Below are 13,703 nucleotides of genomic sequence, written 5' to 3' on the forward strand. Positions count from 1 at the left end.
CCAGCGAAGGAGGAACTGGAGCCCCGGCAAGGTCGGCTGCCTCCGGGGCTGCAAAGGGCTCTGTTCAACCCAAGGCAAGAGCACAGACCTTCACCTGCACTTCACAGGCTCAGGAGAGGCTCCTGTGTCAGCCTCGTGGACTTTGGGCATCGACGTCCTGCGGGGAACACCACAACCCAGCCGCTCAGGCGCGCACAAAGGGCCCTCGTCACCTGGTCCTCGCAAGTCTTCAGACCCTGATAGCATCACCTTGTCAGCAAGAACAATTGTGAATTTATCCAAGAAGGATCTCTCCCACCAGGCCCTCAGACGCCGTCCCACGCAGCAGCACGAGATCCTATCGTGGGATTCGGGGGTGCTGGCGCCCGTGACCGTTCCGAGCTAATGGCCTGCGGCCGCTCCCGTTCCTCCAGCAGGTCCCGGTCGCTGCTGTCCTCCCGAGCCTGCCTCCACCAGCAGGAGCTGCGGCCCCGGAGGCCGGCCTCCGGGAGGCGCACTGGTGGGCGTTCTTCCCTCCATCCCCAGGGCCGCAGGGACTCAGCCCGGAGCAAGGGGGCCGGCCCCTACCCTCGTGGGACTGTGGGGTGCCACAGTGCACAGCATCAAGGTCCTGGCAAGGGACAGCAGGGCTAGTCAGCCCAGTGGCCAGAGACCCAACGTGGAGGGGGGAGGCAGAGCCCTGCCTGACTGGGGTCCCAGGCACTTGCTGTTGGGGAGGGAGCGGCCCTGCCATCGCTGTGGGTGGGGCAGGGTCCTGGGGCGGAGAGGCCTCAGGTAGAGGACCATGGGGGCAGGGCATTCAGAGGGCTCTTGGCCACGAGGCCTGGAGAGTGCAAGGGAGGGTTGGGGGGCTGGGGGCCAGGAGGCGGGTCGTCCTGGGGGGGCACAGGGCTGCTTCGGGCAGTGTGTGTGTGTGTGTGTGTATGCATGCGGGGTGCCCTGGTCCCTGGAGCTCTCAGGAGGAGCACAGGTGTGGGGTGACGTCCCCCAGTGGTCCTCAGGGAGGTGGGAGCCAGGCAGAGGAAGGAGCGGAAGGCCTGGAGCCGGCACAGTGGCCCCCCTGCATTCGTGGGGGGGCGGTGGGGGGAGGGAGACTCAAGGCCCCCTGCTGGGGCCAGTCTGCTAACCGCACTGAGCCAGCAGGCCTAGGTCCCACCGCCTGGTGTCGCTTGAGCCTCCGGAGACACACCTCCCACTGGTGGACACTCGCCCGGCCTCCCTGCTGCACCCAGGGCCACGCCCTCTGCCGGATGTCACCGTGTCCCCAGTGCAGGAGGCACTCTTGGAGGCTGTGACCACCCGGGGGCTGCCGACCTGGGCCGAATGAGAACCGAGTGTGTCATCCACAAAACGGGCACGCCGCCTCCCGCGAGGCTCGGGGATGGAGAACGGGCACGAAGGGCCTGGCACACTGCCCGGCCCGGCTCCGGGCCCTGAGCACAGCTCCCTGGCCGCAGAGGGAGGGCCCAGCTCCCCGGGAGCGGCAAAGAGCACCTACCACACCGGGCGAAGCCACTGCCCGAGGGAGCCCGTCCAGGTGGGCGCAGGCCTGGCTTGGCCTCAAGCAGCCGTGGAAGCTTAAGGCGGTCCCTCGGCCCCTCTGAGCGGGTTTCCTCTACTGAAGACCGGGGCCAGGGACACCCGCTGCCCACCTCCCAGGCGGCAGGCGGGGGAGCCGGCGAGCAACGTGTGCCCTCCCTGGAACGTCTAGGAATTCAGAGGTAGGGATGACCCAGAGCATCTGTGGTCCTGGGGCCTCGGCGCCCGGACTCTCGTGAGGGGCTTGGTGGGAATGGAGGCCTGGCAAACGACAGGGCCAAGTTCAGGCCATAGCCCGTCTTGTTAATAAAGTTTGATCGGCACACAGCCACGTCCCTTCATTTACATGTTGCCTGTGGCGGAGTCCACTGATTGTGACCTGGAGCTCCCAGACTTGGAAGTGATGGCTTTACGCCCTTTACAGAAAAGATCGCGGACCCCTCTCGAGGCCGCGATGCTCCCCACCTCGGTGATTCAGAAATGGGCACGTGGCCTCCACCAGCCAACCGGGGCTCACCGAGTTCTGGTGCCCTCTCTGGCCTGGGTGTCGCGCCCACACCTGCCTGAAAGCGTCGGGTGCGGTGGGGCCGCCATCGGCAGCCTGAGGATGCCAAGCCCAGAGGAGGCGTGTCCCGAGGGAGGCTCCCGGCGGCTCGTGGGGCCTGGGTCCAGCCATGCCTGAAGTCAGTGCTTGGTTTTTGGCCTCTGAGACCCGAGGAGTTTTCTTTTCGGTTAAGTCGCCAGAGTCAGTCACTTTTTGGTTAAGACTGTTAGGCTGCCTGGCTGCCTGGCGCCTTCCGAATCCCTTTCTTTATTTTCTACAAACTTGCTTTCGCAGCTTCCTCTACGGCCACGAGCTGGTCAGGTGGCCTAGGACCTGCCGGTCGCATGCGCCTGCCTGGCTGATTCCGAAGCGAGACGGAGAGGCCCCGTGCGCTGGCCCCTACGGGGATGGCACCCAGTTCAGCGTGGGCACCAGGAGGGGCTGCTCCGGCTGGAGCCTCCGTGCCCGCCACGGCGGGCCCTCGGGTCTTGTGACCGCTCACAGCCTCTAGCAGCTTCCCTCTCTGTTTAGGTGACTGGGGTGGGTCCGGGCAGTGTCACCTAAGAGCCGGGCTTTGGGTGTGCCCCCGCGGGTCACCACAGCTGGCCCGATGGGCACCTCTGTCTGCTCTGCTCTGCCTCTGTCTCCGGGGTGTGGGGTCCGTCCCAGAGCTTCACGGCACAGGCGAGACCTGTGTGTCCCGGAGCCCGATTCCTCCCAGACTCTGGGTGAAGTTTATTCCAAGAGTCTATTTTAATTCATGCGAGTTTAATAAAGGTTCACAAAGAAGGGCCTTAAGCTGATAAATCTGGCTTAGGATTTTCTTATTAACCTTCCCCTAGCCATAATGAGTTTTTAATTTAATTTTTTCAGGTTTTCGGGCACAGGGAAAGCCTCTCCCATGCCTCATGGGATGAGAAGGCAGATATTTGGGAAAGAAGGAATTTTAAGATCACTGGAACACAGTGTCTCACCTAGATGGTAATCCAGAATTCAAATGTAGCCCCATCCCCGGGGGCGGGGAGGATTTCATCTAGCACAAACACAGCTCCGAGGCAGAAATCCGCAGGGCTCCCAGGGGAAGGTCACATTAGCATAGAGGAGGATTTGGGTGGGGACAGTGAAGCCCAGCAGGATTCAGAGAGGACGGAGAATGCCAGCCTGTCCACACCCCACAGCATAACCCGTGAGGCTGTGTTTTTGTTTCTGTTCCGATCACTTGGAACCACGGCTGGTCCTAAAAGTCCTAAAAGACGCGTGCGTGGGCCGGAGGACTTGACCCTCCCCCAGCCGCCTCTTGGGATGCAGGACACCCCCTCCTCTCCAGTCCGCACCCCCTGCATTGGTGGGGCATCTAACCGGGAAGGAGGGGTGCCCTCCCTGACCTGGAACTCAGGGACGTGCCACAGTCATTAGCAGAGCCTGGAGAGCCGGCCCCGGGAGTCCCCGTCTGGCCAGGACGGGGCTGTGGGTGCTGGGTGGGCACCTGGGGACGGTTCTCCGTGGACCCCCCCCCCCCCCCCCCGGGCACACACCAGCACTGCCCCTCCATTTGTCCCTTGGCTTCTGCTGGCATATGTAACTACGGATGCGCCTCTGGACATTCCAATGGTTTTATTGTTTAGAATTTACTTTTGTATCCAGTAAAATCATGATGGTTTCTGCTGGGTTCTGAGTTCAGATCAGAATCAGATTGGAGGACCAGTGGCCCTGATCCAGAAGCAACCTGAAGGCTGTCTTTATTCACCCTGCACATCACAGGGGAGGGACTGAGGTCTGGGGGCCAGGATGCCCCCCTGAGCCTCTGTCCCCACCCCGAGGAGCTGTCCCCAGAGAAGGCAGATAGCGCACGGGGGTGCGCCCCACCTCACAGGGGAGGAAACGGGCACGGGGCCTCCCGGACCTGCCTGAGGTTAGCGACTGGTCTGTGTGGGAGACCGGTTAGCAGCCGGGACTCTGGCTCCAGCCTCTGACCCCCACGTCTGCCTGCAGTCCGGCCGGGTGGGGACCCAGGGGGTCGAAGAACGTGTCATCTTTGGGAAGCGGACACCGGCATGGCAGGAAGGGCTTGTGGTGGGATGTGATGTCGGGTGGGGACGGGCGCTCCCGCCTGCTGTCTCTCGGTGCTCGGAGGAGATCCGAGTAACTATTTACGGCAGAACTTTGCACCGAGTGTCTGTGCGCAGTTAAGGGTGTTGAGTCCGTGCCCGTTTTGAGATGCCAAATTCCGATTCTCAGGAACTCATGCTGAGTTGAAATCTCTCCCTTCTCCTGGGTTTGTGGACGTAAGTCGAAAAGCTGAGGAGACCTGGGATTCACAGGACCTGGGGGGCCAGAGCAGGCCCACTTTCAGGCGGTGCGGGCCCAGCCAGCCCTGGGGAGGGTGGAGTTCGCTCGGGGCCAAGTGCTGGCCTCCACACTCACTGTCCTCCTGTCCCATCTCCAGAGAACGGGGCGGCGGGGGTGGGGGGGGGGACCGCCATGATCACATGCCCTTTTGTTTTTAACACTGACTTGAATTTAACTAAATTACTTAATTTAACCACATTAATTGTTTTCACATGTAATCTCATCCATGCTTCTCTGGGGACGGGAAGCAGGCCATGCGGTCACCACGTACAGGGGGGGCGCCGGGGGGGGGCGGGGGCTCAGTCGGTTGAGCATCCGACTCCTGACTTCGGCTCAGGTCATGATATCCCAGGGTCATGGGATCGAGCCGCGAGTCAGGCTCTGTGCCAAGAGTGTGGAGTCTGCTCAGGATTCTCTGTCTCTCCCACTCTCTCTGCCCCTCTCCTGCTCTCTCTCTCAAATAAAGAGAAAAGAGGAAACGCGTCTTATCGGCTGCCAAGTTTTAAACTGCCATAATAGTGCATCTTAATGGCTTCTATCCACCCCCCCCTCCCCCGCCAACAGATGAGGAAACTGGGCTGACAGGGAGAGTTCTAGTGACTTCGCTGTGAGTCCCTCGCCTGCAGAGTGAGAGCTGGGGCAGGACTCCAGTGTGTGAAGGCGGGGGCCTGCTCGTGCTGCTGTGATGGGCTGGCGGCCGCCCGTGGCACGTTCAGAGTGCAGCACGGTTCCAGGCGTAAACCTTCACAGACACCAGTGGACGCTCCTGACATCCCCTGGGGACCGATGACACTTTTGTGTAAAGTGGGGACATTGAGAGAGGTCCGGCTATCAGCCCAGGTTACAGGGCTAGGAGGGACCAGACGGGGGGCTCGTGAGGGGCCTCCTGACTCCAGGCGAGTCAGGGGGAGGGTGGCTGAGCTGGCGGCAGGGGCCTGGGACCCCGGCTATCCAGGCTCCACTCCGGGACCTGAGGACGAAGCCAGCAGGAGGTCCTCGGGGCTGAGTGCGTCCTGGGGGCCACCAGCCCCCCACCCAGCTGACCCCCACGCTCACCCTCGAGGGGTGCTGAGTGTCCAATGGCCGTACAACCCGCCAGCCCTGCGGCGGGGGCACCAGGCGGCAGCACACGCACAGGGAAAATGACTTTTAATTAACATTTAAGGGTAGGAACTGGATCATGCAAATCCCCCCCATCTCCTCAGCTTGTGCTGATTGTTCTTGATTAAGCTCGATAAAAATAGCCTGGCTGTGCCGGGATGCGGCCGGCCCTCGGCCCCGCCCACCACCCCTGTGCCAAGCAGTGTCCTGGGCCCCGCCTGTCACTCGTCTCCAGGGACACACCATGGGCCACCCTGACCCCCGAATCTAACCCACGATTGCCATGTGACAGTTACCAGGACGTTAGCACATGGGTGGGGGGGCGCGCACTCCTACCTGGAAACTGGTCTCCCCCCCACCCCCCGCCGCAGCGGCCTTCGGGTCTGACCATAGCGAGGCCGCCCCCTGAGCGCTGTCCTGGTGGACGTCAGGACCCGAGGTACCGCTGAAGCACTCCGCCTTGACTCTCGGACCCTGCGCCCACTCCAGGCCTGGGGCCTGCCCGAGGCCGGCCGGGGCACAGGAGGGGCAGGCGGGACGTCCCAGGGAGCCAGGCTGTGCCCACCTGCCCTTTGCCTGGACAGGGGTCACGTCTGGGGTCAGATGCACCTTCTCTCCAGGGTCTCCGTGCGCTTCCGTGGCGCCCGCTTCTCAGAGGTGTGTGCGGATCAAGGGGTGCCCTCCTCCTGGTGCGTCCCCCCTCCTGGTGCCCCACACAGCGCTCCCTCCCCTCGCTCCCTCCCCGGCCCTCCCAGGACTGGCACTTGGGGGAGCCCGCGGGGGTTTCAGTGCGGCTGCGTGTGGAGGGGAAGACGGGGTTCTGGCTGGCAGAGCTGGGCTGGGGCTGGGCCGGGGGAGGCAGAGGTGGTCCCCCCGCAGGCCTGCCCGCAGGAGCGGGTGTGGGGCAGCCGGGGGCCCTCGCTGTGGCCGCTGAACGCGCTCCGCCTCAGGAGGGGACAGGACAGCCGCGTAGCAGAGGCGGGGCCCGAGGCAGCAGGCGCTCTGGGTTTGACTGTCTCGCTGTGTGACCTCGGGCAGCCCGGAACTAGCCCTCTGGGCCTCAGTCGTCTCTGGTGGAAAAAGGGGCAGTGGCCATGTATGTGATGACCACCATGGCCAGGTCAGGGAAAACCTCTCAGGAAACACAGAAGCTTCTAGGCGTGACCACCAAGGCCACGTCGGGGGGAAAGTCCTCTAAGGAAACACAGAAGCTTCTAGGCATGACCACCGTGGCCACGTCAGGGGTGGGGGGGAATCCTCTTAGGAAACACACAGAAGCTTCTAGGCGTGACAGCCATGATGCTACAGCTCCGTCCCCGGTCCGGGCGGCCATCTGCAGACACAGCAGTGGCACGGGGACACGGAGGACACGCGATGGTGGCCAGTGCACGTGGCTGTTCCGTGTCTCCTTCCCGCTCCGACGACTCTGTGTGAGCCTGACATTATTCCCAAACGAGCACTGAAAACATCCCAAGGCCACTCAGAATCTACGGACACGGGAGGGTCTCCGAGACACATCGTGAGTGAAAGAACACAAGTCGGAGGACACCAGGTACGGAGCGGGGCGCAAGGTGGAGGCGGCGTGGGGCGGAAGGGGACGCCTTCGTCACGGTGGCTCCCTTGGTAGCTTTTCGGTTATGCTACCGTGTGTGCGAACTACCTGATTGGAAGCTCAGCCTGGTCTCCACTCTGCCTAGAACTCGTTTGTGGGCCTTGTGCGTAGAGCCGCACACGCACTCATGGCGGCTCGCTTGGTTCACGCTCCGTATCTGGACTTGGGATCAGAACGGGCCCCTCTGTTCCTGACGCCGAGAGGGATTAACTGCCTCGCCTCCTGGAGCCGGACCCGGCTGGCCGCCTGGACTGCATCACGGAGGGAAGAAGGATGCGCAGCTGCCCAGGTTCCTGGGATAGTGATGCCGTAAGAGAAGCAGAGAAGACCCAGCTGGCTGGGGACGGCACCGAGACAAACTTCGTGACCAACCAGGGACCACACACGGGCGGTGTATCCGTCGCCCTGGCGGGAAGAGCTAGCTGGAAGCCTCCCCCGAGGGGAGGACGCTCTGCCCAGGACCCTCAATCGGGACCCCACCCGGGCCGTTCACCGTGGGGCCTCCCCAGCCAGGAGGCTGGATGGGGTGAGCACCCGATGTGATGCGTGAACCCTTCTCTCTCCTTCTCCGTACTCTCTCCCCCTTTATGTTTACTCTGTTTACTTCCATACATTCCCTTTCCCTTATAATCGATACAGTTTTCCTCCATGAAACAGAAAGTTTAGCTATGGTGAACTATTGTCCTTCAGAACAATCTTTAAAACAGAGAAAATGATTAAACGAAGGAGGGCATCCACGGACGGGGTGCTCACAGATGGTCCAAAGATCTGAGCTGGCCACGGGGGACCCCCAGGAACGCGGGAGACTGTCCGACCGTGCGGGTGCAACCACAGACGTGGGCTCCGCGGGCGTTCTGTTGGATGAGAGAAGCCTAGCTCCACAGAACTGCACAAACTGCGTGACTCCATCCACGTGATGTCATAGGACAAGCAAAGGTCACCTTGGCGATGGACGCAGGGGTGGGGGCTGCCTCTGGGGACGGGCACGGGCCTGTGCTCCTGGCCAGTGGGAACGTTTCCCGGAAGGTCCGTGCGTTATGCCGCATTCCCGTCACACCTCAATAGCATCGGCAAGATCTCCATCCGACTCGAAGCCGGAGACCAAGAGGTCTCTCTGGGAGCGCTTGTCTGGAGCCGATGGGCTGTGTCTACTTTGGCTCCTGGTGTATTAGGCGGCGGCCGACCATCTTGGGCGTAAAAGAATCAGGCTGTTTGGGGGCAGGAAGGTGGGTGCAGGCTCTGGTCTGCCCCATGCCGGAGCCCTCTGCCTTTCCGCCTGTCGCTGCAGCCACCGGTCTGTGCCATCGCCTGCCCTCCCCGGGTGGCCACACCTTCTCCAGGGCACCTGGGTGCAAGTGTGGACCAGGATCTCGAGGCAGGTGGGGGCTCTGAGCACCCTGTCCGGTCTCTGGGAGCTTTTGCCAAACCCCGTGGTGGCTGGAGGTGACCAGGAGGGCTGGGCTGAGTCCTTGACTCCCCGGGTCGCTATGGTGGCCCATGCCCGGAAGCACATCCTTCACTACCAACAGGGACAGCTGGCTTGGTTTCCTTCTGCCCTGTTCCCATGGCGACAGTGGAGGTCCCGAGGCTGTTTCCTGGGGGTCCTGGCGGTCACGAGGGCTGGTGCCACCGCCCCAGCAGACAACAAGGGTTCGCAGTTGGCACCAGGACGCGAGCGTATCCCCGGGAACAGTGTCCTCTTGCCTGGGCACCCGCCCGGGACCACCTGAGACCCCTGAGGCGGCAGGTGGGTTCTGAGTGTCCAAGGTGCCCAACCCACTCGGCGCAACCGCCAGGGTCGATGTCAGATGCCTGGCGTGGTGCTGGCTCCACTCCTCACTACAAGGTCACCTCTGGGAGGCGTCCTGCTCCCGAGGGTGCTGTGGTCACAGGCGCCAGCGCGGGCCTGGCATGTCCAGAAGACAGGTCTGCCCGGCCAGGTGTGCGCCAGGCCCTACTGGGGCCTGCACCCTGGGCATTATTCTCCTTCCAGGGTCGCTCGGGGCCGCTTCACCCATGTCCAGACTCCCCGGGACATTGGCCCAGGGCCTTTCCTGCCATTGCCCACTGGCCCAGGAGAGCAGGTGGCCGCGGAAGCCAGCCCGCTCCTCCCAGGTGGGCTGTGGGTCAGCAGCTCCGCCCGCGTGCAAGCTACCGTCCGCCCGCTAGATGGCGCTGCGCCCCCACAGGCAAGGCCACCCCGCCGGGTTCCGGGATGTGGGAAGTTGGGGAGGGGGGTGGAGGTACAGGGGTGTGGGGTCTGGGGACTCTGTGATTCGGGGACAGGAGCGCTCGGGGCGTGGGGCGTGGGGAAGCAGGAGGAGAGGATGCTTGGACCCCAGGGAGGCTCTCTTCTCCCAGACTCTGGCCTGTGAGATGTCTTCCTGGCGCTGACCGGCCTTCTCGGGGAGGAGGGGTCTCCTCTCTGTTTCCCCACCGCCTTCCCCTCCCCCTCCCCCCTCGCTGCACAGCAGGTGCAGCTTCTGGGCTCCAATCCCAGCTGCTCCCACTTATGGGCTAGCAGTGAGGGTCTGGGCAAGTGATTTCGTGTCTCTGAGCCTCTGTCACTGAGGGACTGTCAGGCGAGGGCCCTGACCCTCACAAGGTTAGGGGGACCAGAGCCTGGCAGGGGAAGGCTCCCCGCGTGGCTTGTGCTGTCGCCATTACTGTCACTGTTATTGCCGTGGCCCCCTCACCCAGTCGGCCCTCCGGGAGCCTGGACCCCAGCAGAGGCGGTGGCTCTGAGAGGCCATCCTGAGACCTTGGGGTGGCAGCCGCCAGCCAGCACCACTCTGGGGGCCCTTGCTGACCTGACCCTCCCTCCCGCCCATCCTGGCCCCTGCACCTGCCACACCTGAGGATGGGTGCCTGCCCTCGCGGGGGGGGCACAGCGCTGCTCGCCAAGGACCTGGGCAGTCATCCGGGGAGGGTGTGGACCAGTGAGTGGGGAGAGAGCAGGGCCGGCCCCCCGAAGACGGCTGGGTGGCACAGGAGGGAGTCACCAAACGTGCCGGGCACTGAGTGGGCCATGAGGATTTCCTGGGGAGGGGCTCCTGGCGGGGCAGCGCTGTTGAATCTGTGACCCCGCGGCCCTGCCCCTGGGACGTGCCAGCATGAGCGCAGCTGGTCTCTGTGACTCGTGGGCTTTAGACTCAGAACGGAGGTGCATGAATGCCCACCAAGCGCCCTTGGGCACTCAGGCCGGGAGCAGCCTGGTGTGGGCAGCTCTGCCTGAGGGGGAGGAACGCCCGGCGTGTCCCCACCCTCCACGACGTTCTGCTCACGGCAACGTTCTGCTCCTGCAGGAGCCCCCTCCCCCCCCAGGAGGTCGCGTTGCATACACGGCCACACGCAGCCGCACGCGTGCCTCCCATAGCGACCGGGCCCCAAAACCACAGGTCAACTCCGGAGAGAGTGTCCAGCCCAGTCTGTCCCGGGCACTTCTCAGAGCGTCAGCTGCGGCTCAACATCGGGCCTCGCGGTGCCGGACTGGAGCACACGTCCCCCCGCACCCACCCCCGGAGGCAGAGCCTTGGCAGGCCCTCCCGCCTGTCTCCCGCCGCAGACCCCGGGGAGGCCCCCTCCGCGTCGGCCTCCTGCTGCCCGGGGCCGTGGCGGCCCCGCTGTCCGTCCCTCCATCACACTCAGGGAGGGGAGAAGCGGCACGAGCCGCGCCCGACGGCCGTGAGCTGCGTACTCACCGTGCTCGTGGTGAACTCCGGCGGGTTGTCGTTCACGTCCGTCACCGAGATGATGGCCGTGGCCGTGTTCGACAGGCCGTAGTTGAGGTTCCCTTCCATGTCTGTGGCCTGGACAATGACTGTGTACTGCTGCACTTTCTGGAGGGACAGGGGCGGGAGGGAACAGGCATCAGTTTGGGTTTCGGCCCGTCCTTTCCATCAACACGCACGCTCCCCGCGGCCCGGAGCGGCCTGGCTGCTCTCGTCTCGGCGTTCCCAGCCTCGGGAGGCGCAGATCATCGGTGCCGGCGCAGCAGGGAGAACGGGGGGCCGAGAGCACCGTGTTGCGTGGGGTTCGGGAAACCAGGGATGGACACTTTGCAGAGGGAGGGGCAATCCCACGGACACGCCAGGGCTCCATGAGCCGCCCTCAGACCGGCCTCCACGTCCGCGGCTCAGAACAGGGTTCTGAGTTTACGGTTTTGTGCCATCGTTTCATCGTTGTCCGTGCTCACCAAACGGAGCTCTGGGAGGCCACGGCTGTCTTACTCGCCACCGTGTCCCCAAAGCCGACTGCAGTGCCCAACACATAGAGCATTAAATGTTCCTAAGCGACCGTCGGTGACAACAGAGATGCTGAGGAACAGTGAGCTTGTCCACTGAGGTCCCTTGGTGCCTGATAAGGCGTCTGGATATTTGTGGACAGCTGGGAGTCGCTGAGGGGCCTGGAGAGAAATCACGTGATCCAAGAAGCATATACAGGGGGTCAGCAAACTATGGCCCTCGGGCCAAATCTCCCTACCACTGCTTATTTAACCTGTAAATAAAGTTGTACTGACACAGGGCCACGTCCACTCATTAGCGCGCTGTCTGTGGCTTGTTTCTGCACGACAACAGCTGAGTGGCTGTGACAGAGATCACGTGGCCGGAAAAGCCTACAACGGTCACTGGCCCTTGACAGAAGGCGTGCGTCAGCCCTGGGCTCTGACACCAGACAACATGAGCCGGGTACCCCCGGGGCAGGCTGGGCAGGGACACCACAAGCTTCTCCGGGAGCCAGGGCGGGGGAAACGGGGGGAGGCTTCTGGAAGAGGAGGGATGTGCTGCCCGGAGGTGACAGTGTGGCAGCCCCTCCCCAAGCTGGGAGGAGCGTGTCTGGGCTCACAAAGTCCATCTGGCTAGGCCCTGGACTGGGGTGGGGGCTCTGGGGGCTCGGGAGCGTCCACACACTGTTTCCCACCTAGAACCTGCCCTGTCCTCCCACCAGTCAAGGCCACTGTCCCATGCGACCGTGGCCTGGGGGCCCGGTGCAGCCCACTCCAGGGTCAGGACGCGTGTGGGGGTGGGGGTGTGCTGGCTCCTGGCCCCCCCATCCTCCCCCCACTTCCTCCCCCTGGCTGTCACTCCAGGTGGTGACAGGAGCCCCTGGAGGAGCAGGAAACCGCTCCTCTGCGCGCGCCTGGGTCACTCCTTCTGGGGACCGATCCTTTGGATGGGGGGTGGGGAGGCACAATCAGGGCTCCTCAACAGGCCTTCCAGGGCGACAGGCACGAGGGGAGGGGCCGAGAGGTGCGGCGGCACGGGGGCCAGCCTGCCAGGCCTCAGTCCCCATCTGTGAGAGGCTGTGTGCCTGGACTCCAGCCTAGTGCCTGGTACACAGCAGACCCTCGATCAGTGTTTGTTAAGTGAATTGAGGAAATGCCTCAAACAGCTGACACCTGTGAAAATGGATAGAACTTGCAACCAAGGAGACGTAAAAAAATAGTAGAAATAGCTTCACTCTGGTGCTGTGCCACGTTCGAAAGTTTTCTCACAAAAGATAAACCTTTCCTTCCTTCCCTTCTTCCTCTCTGTCATCCATTTACCCATCACCCATCCACCCATCCACCCACCCATCCACCCACCCATCCCTCCATCCACCCACCCATCCCTCCATCCACCCACCCGTCCACCCACCCATCCCTCCATCATCCTTCCCTCCCTCCATCCACACACCCCATCCCTCCATCCCCCGTCCCACCATCCACCTATCCATCCAGCCTTCCACCCATCTACTCACCCATCCATCCATCTACTCATCCCTCCATCCACACCCCCATTCATCCCTCCACCCACCCACCCATCTATCCCCCATCACCCATCCTGCCCCTTCCCTCTCTCCTTCTAACCACCTGTCATTTATGTCAGGAGAACCACAACCACCCCATGAGGTGGCTGACATCTTCTCCTCTGTGCTGGGCACAAGGGAACTCTAGAAAGAGGGAGAGGCTTCCCCTTGGAGGTGCATCAGAGATGGTTCTTGAACGAGGAGTGTAGGGCTCACCCGAGAGGGAAGCTCGGACAGGCAGTGTGAACAGCAGGGGCAGGAGGCCCAGTGAAATCAGCCCAGCACGTGGCCCTGCCCACGCGGCCCTGCGTCTTCTCACAGCTGGGACCACCGAGCGCACCAGGGGCAGGTGGACGTGCCGGTGGGGATTCCAGATACCCGTCGTTGCCTTCTGGCTTTTGTCGTGGACAGAATGCATGTGGAGCCAACGGTGCCCACACGGCAACATCAGAGAAGACACCTAGCGGTCTCTTTCTGAACGGACGGTACACGGAGAGCGTGGCCGGCGCCATCCTCGACGGACTGCCCGCGACAGCAGCACGGTCAGGATTCACCTTCACCGGTGCGGACAAGGCACACGCAGAAACCCGCCAGGCCTGGCCTCGTGGCTTTGCCCGCGGCAGAGGCCGCGTCCCCAGGGCAGAAGGAAGACGCCCTTCCTTCCCGTCCATCAGAGGGGCCACCTGTCTCAGGCCACAGCTCTGCCTTGGCGAGGACTAGGGCGCTGGTGCTGGAGGCGGTGCCCGTGCCGGGGGAAGGCCGGCAAACCGA

At 63.2% G+C, this 13,703-nt stretch overlaps 1 protein-coding gene across 2 annotated transcripts in view; it reads right to left on the bottom strand.

Annotated features, from left to right (window-relative positions):
* CDH4 (cadherin 4) overlaps positions 1–13,703 on the bottom strand; it is a 532,985-nt gene that overhangs the window by 19,252 nt on the left and 500,030 nt on the right. For both annotated transcript variants that reach the window (XM_053199762.1, XM_053199763.1), the window contains one exon: positions 10,847–10,984. In XM_053199762.1, coding sequence (XP_053055737.1) covers positions 10,847–10,984 — 138 coding nt within the window. The remainder of the gene's footprint in view (positions 1–10,846; positions 10,985–13,703) is intronic.

The sequence above is a fragment of the Acinonyx jubatus genome, chromosome A3 (assembly GCF_027475565.1).
Source record: "Acinonyx jubatus isolate Ajub_Pintada_27869175 chromosome A3, VMU_Ajub_asm_v1.0, whole genome shotgun sequence".
Lineage (NCBI taxonomy): Eukaryota > Metazoa > Chordata > Mammalia > Carnivora > Felidae > Acinonyx > Acinonyx jubatus.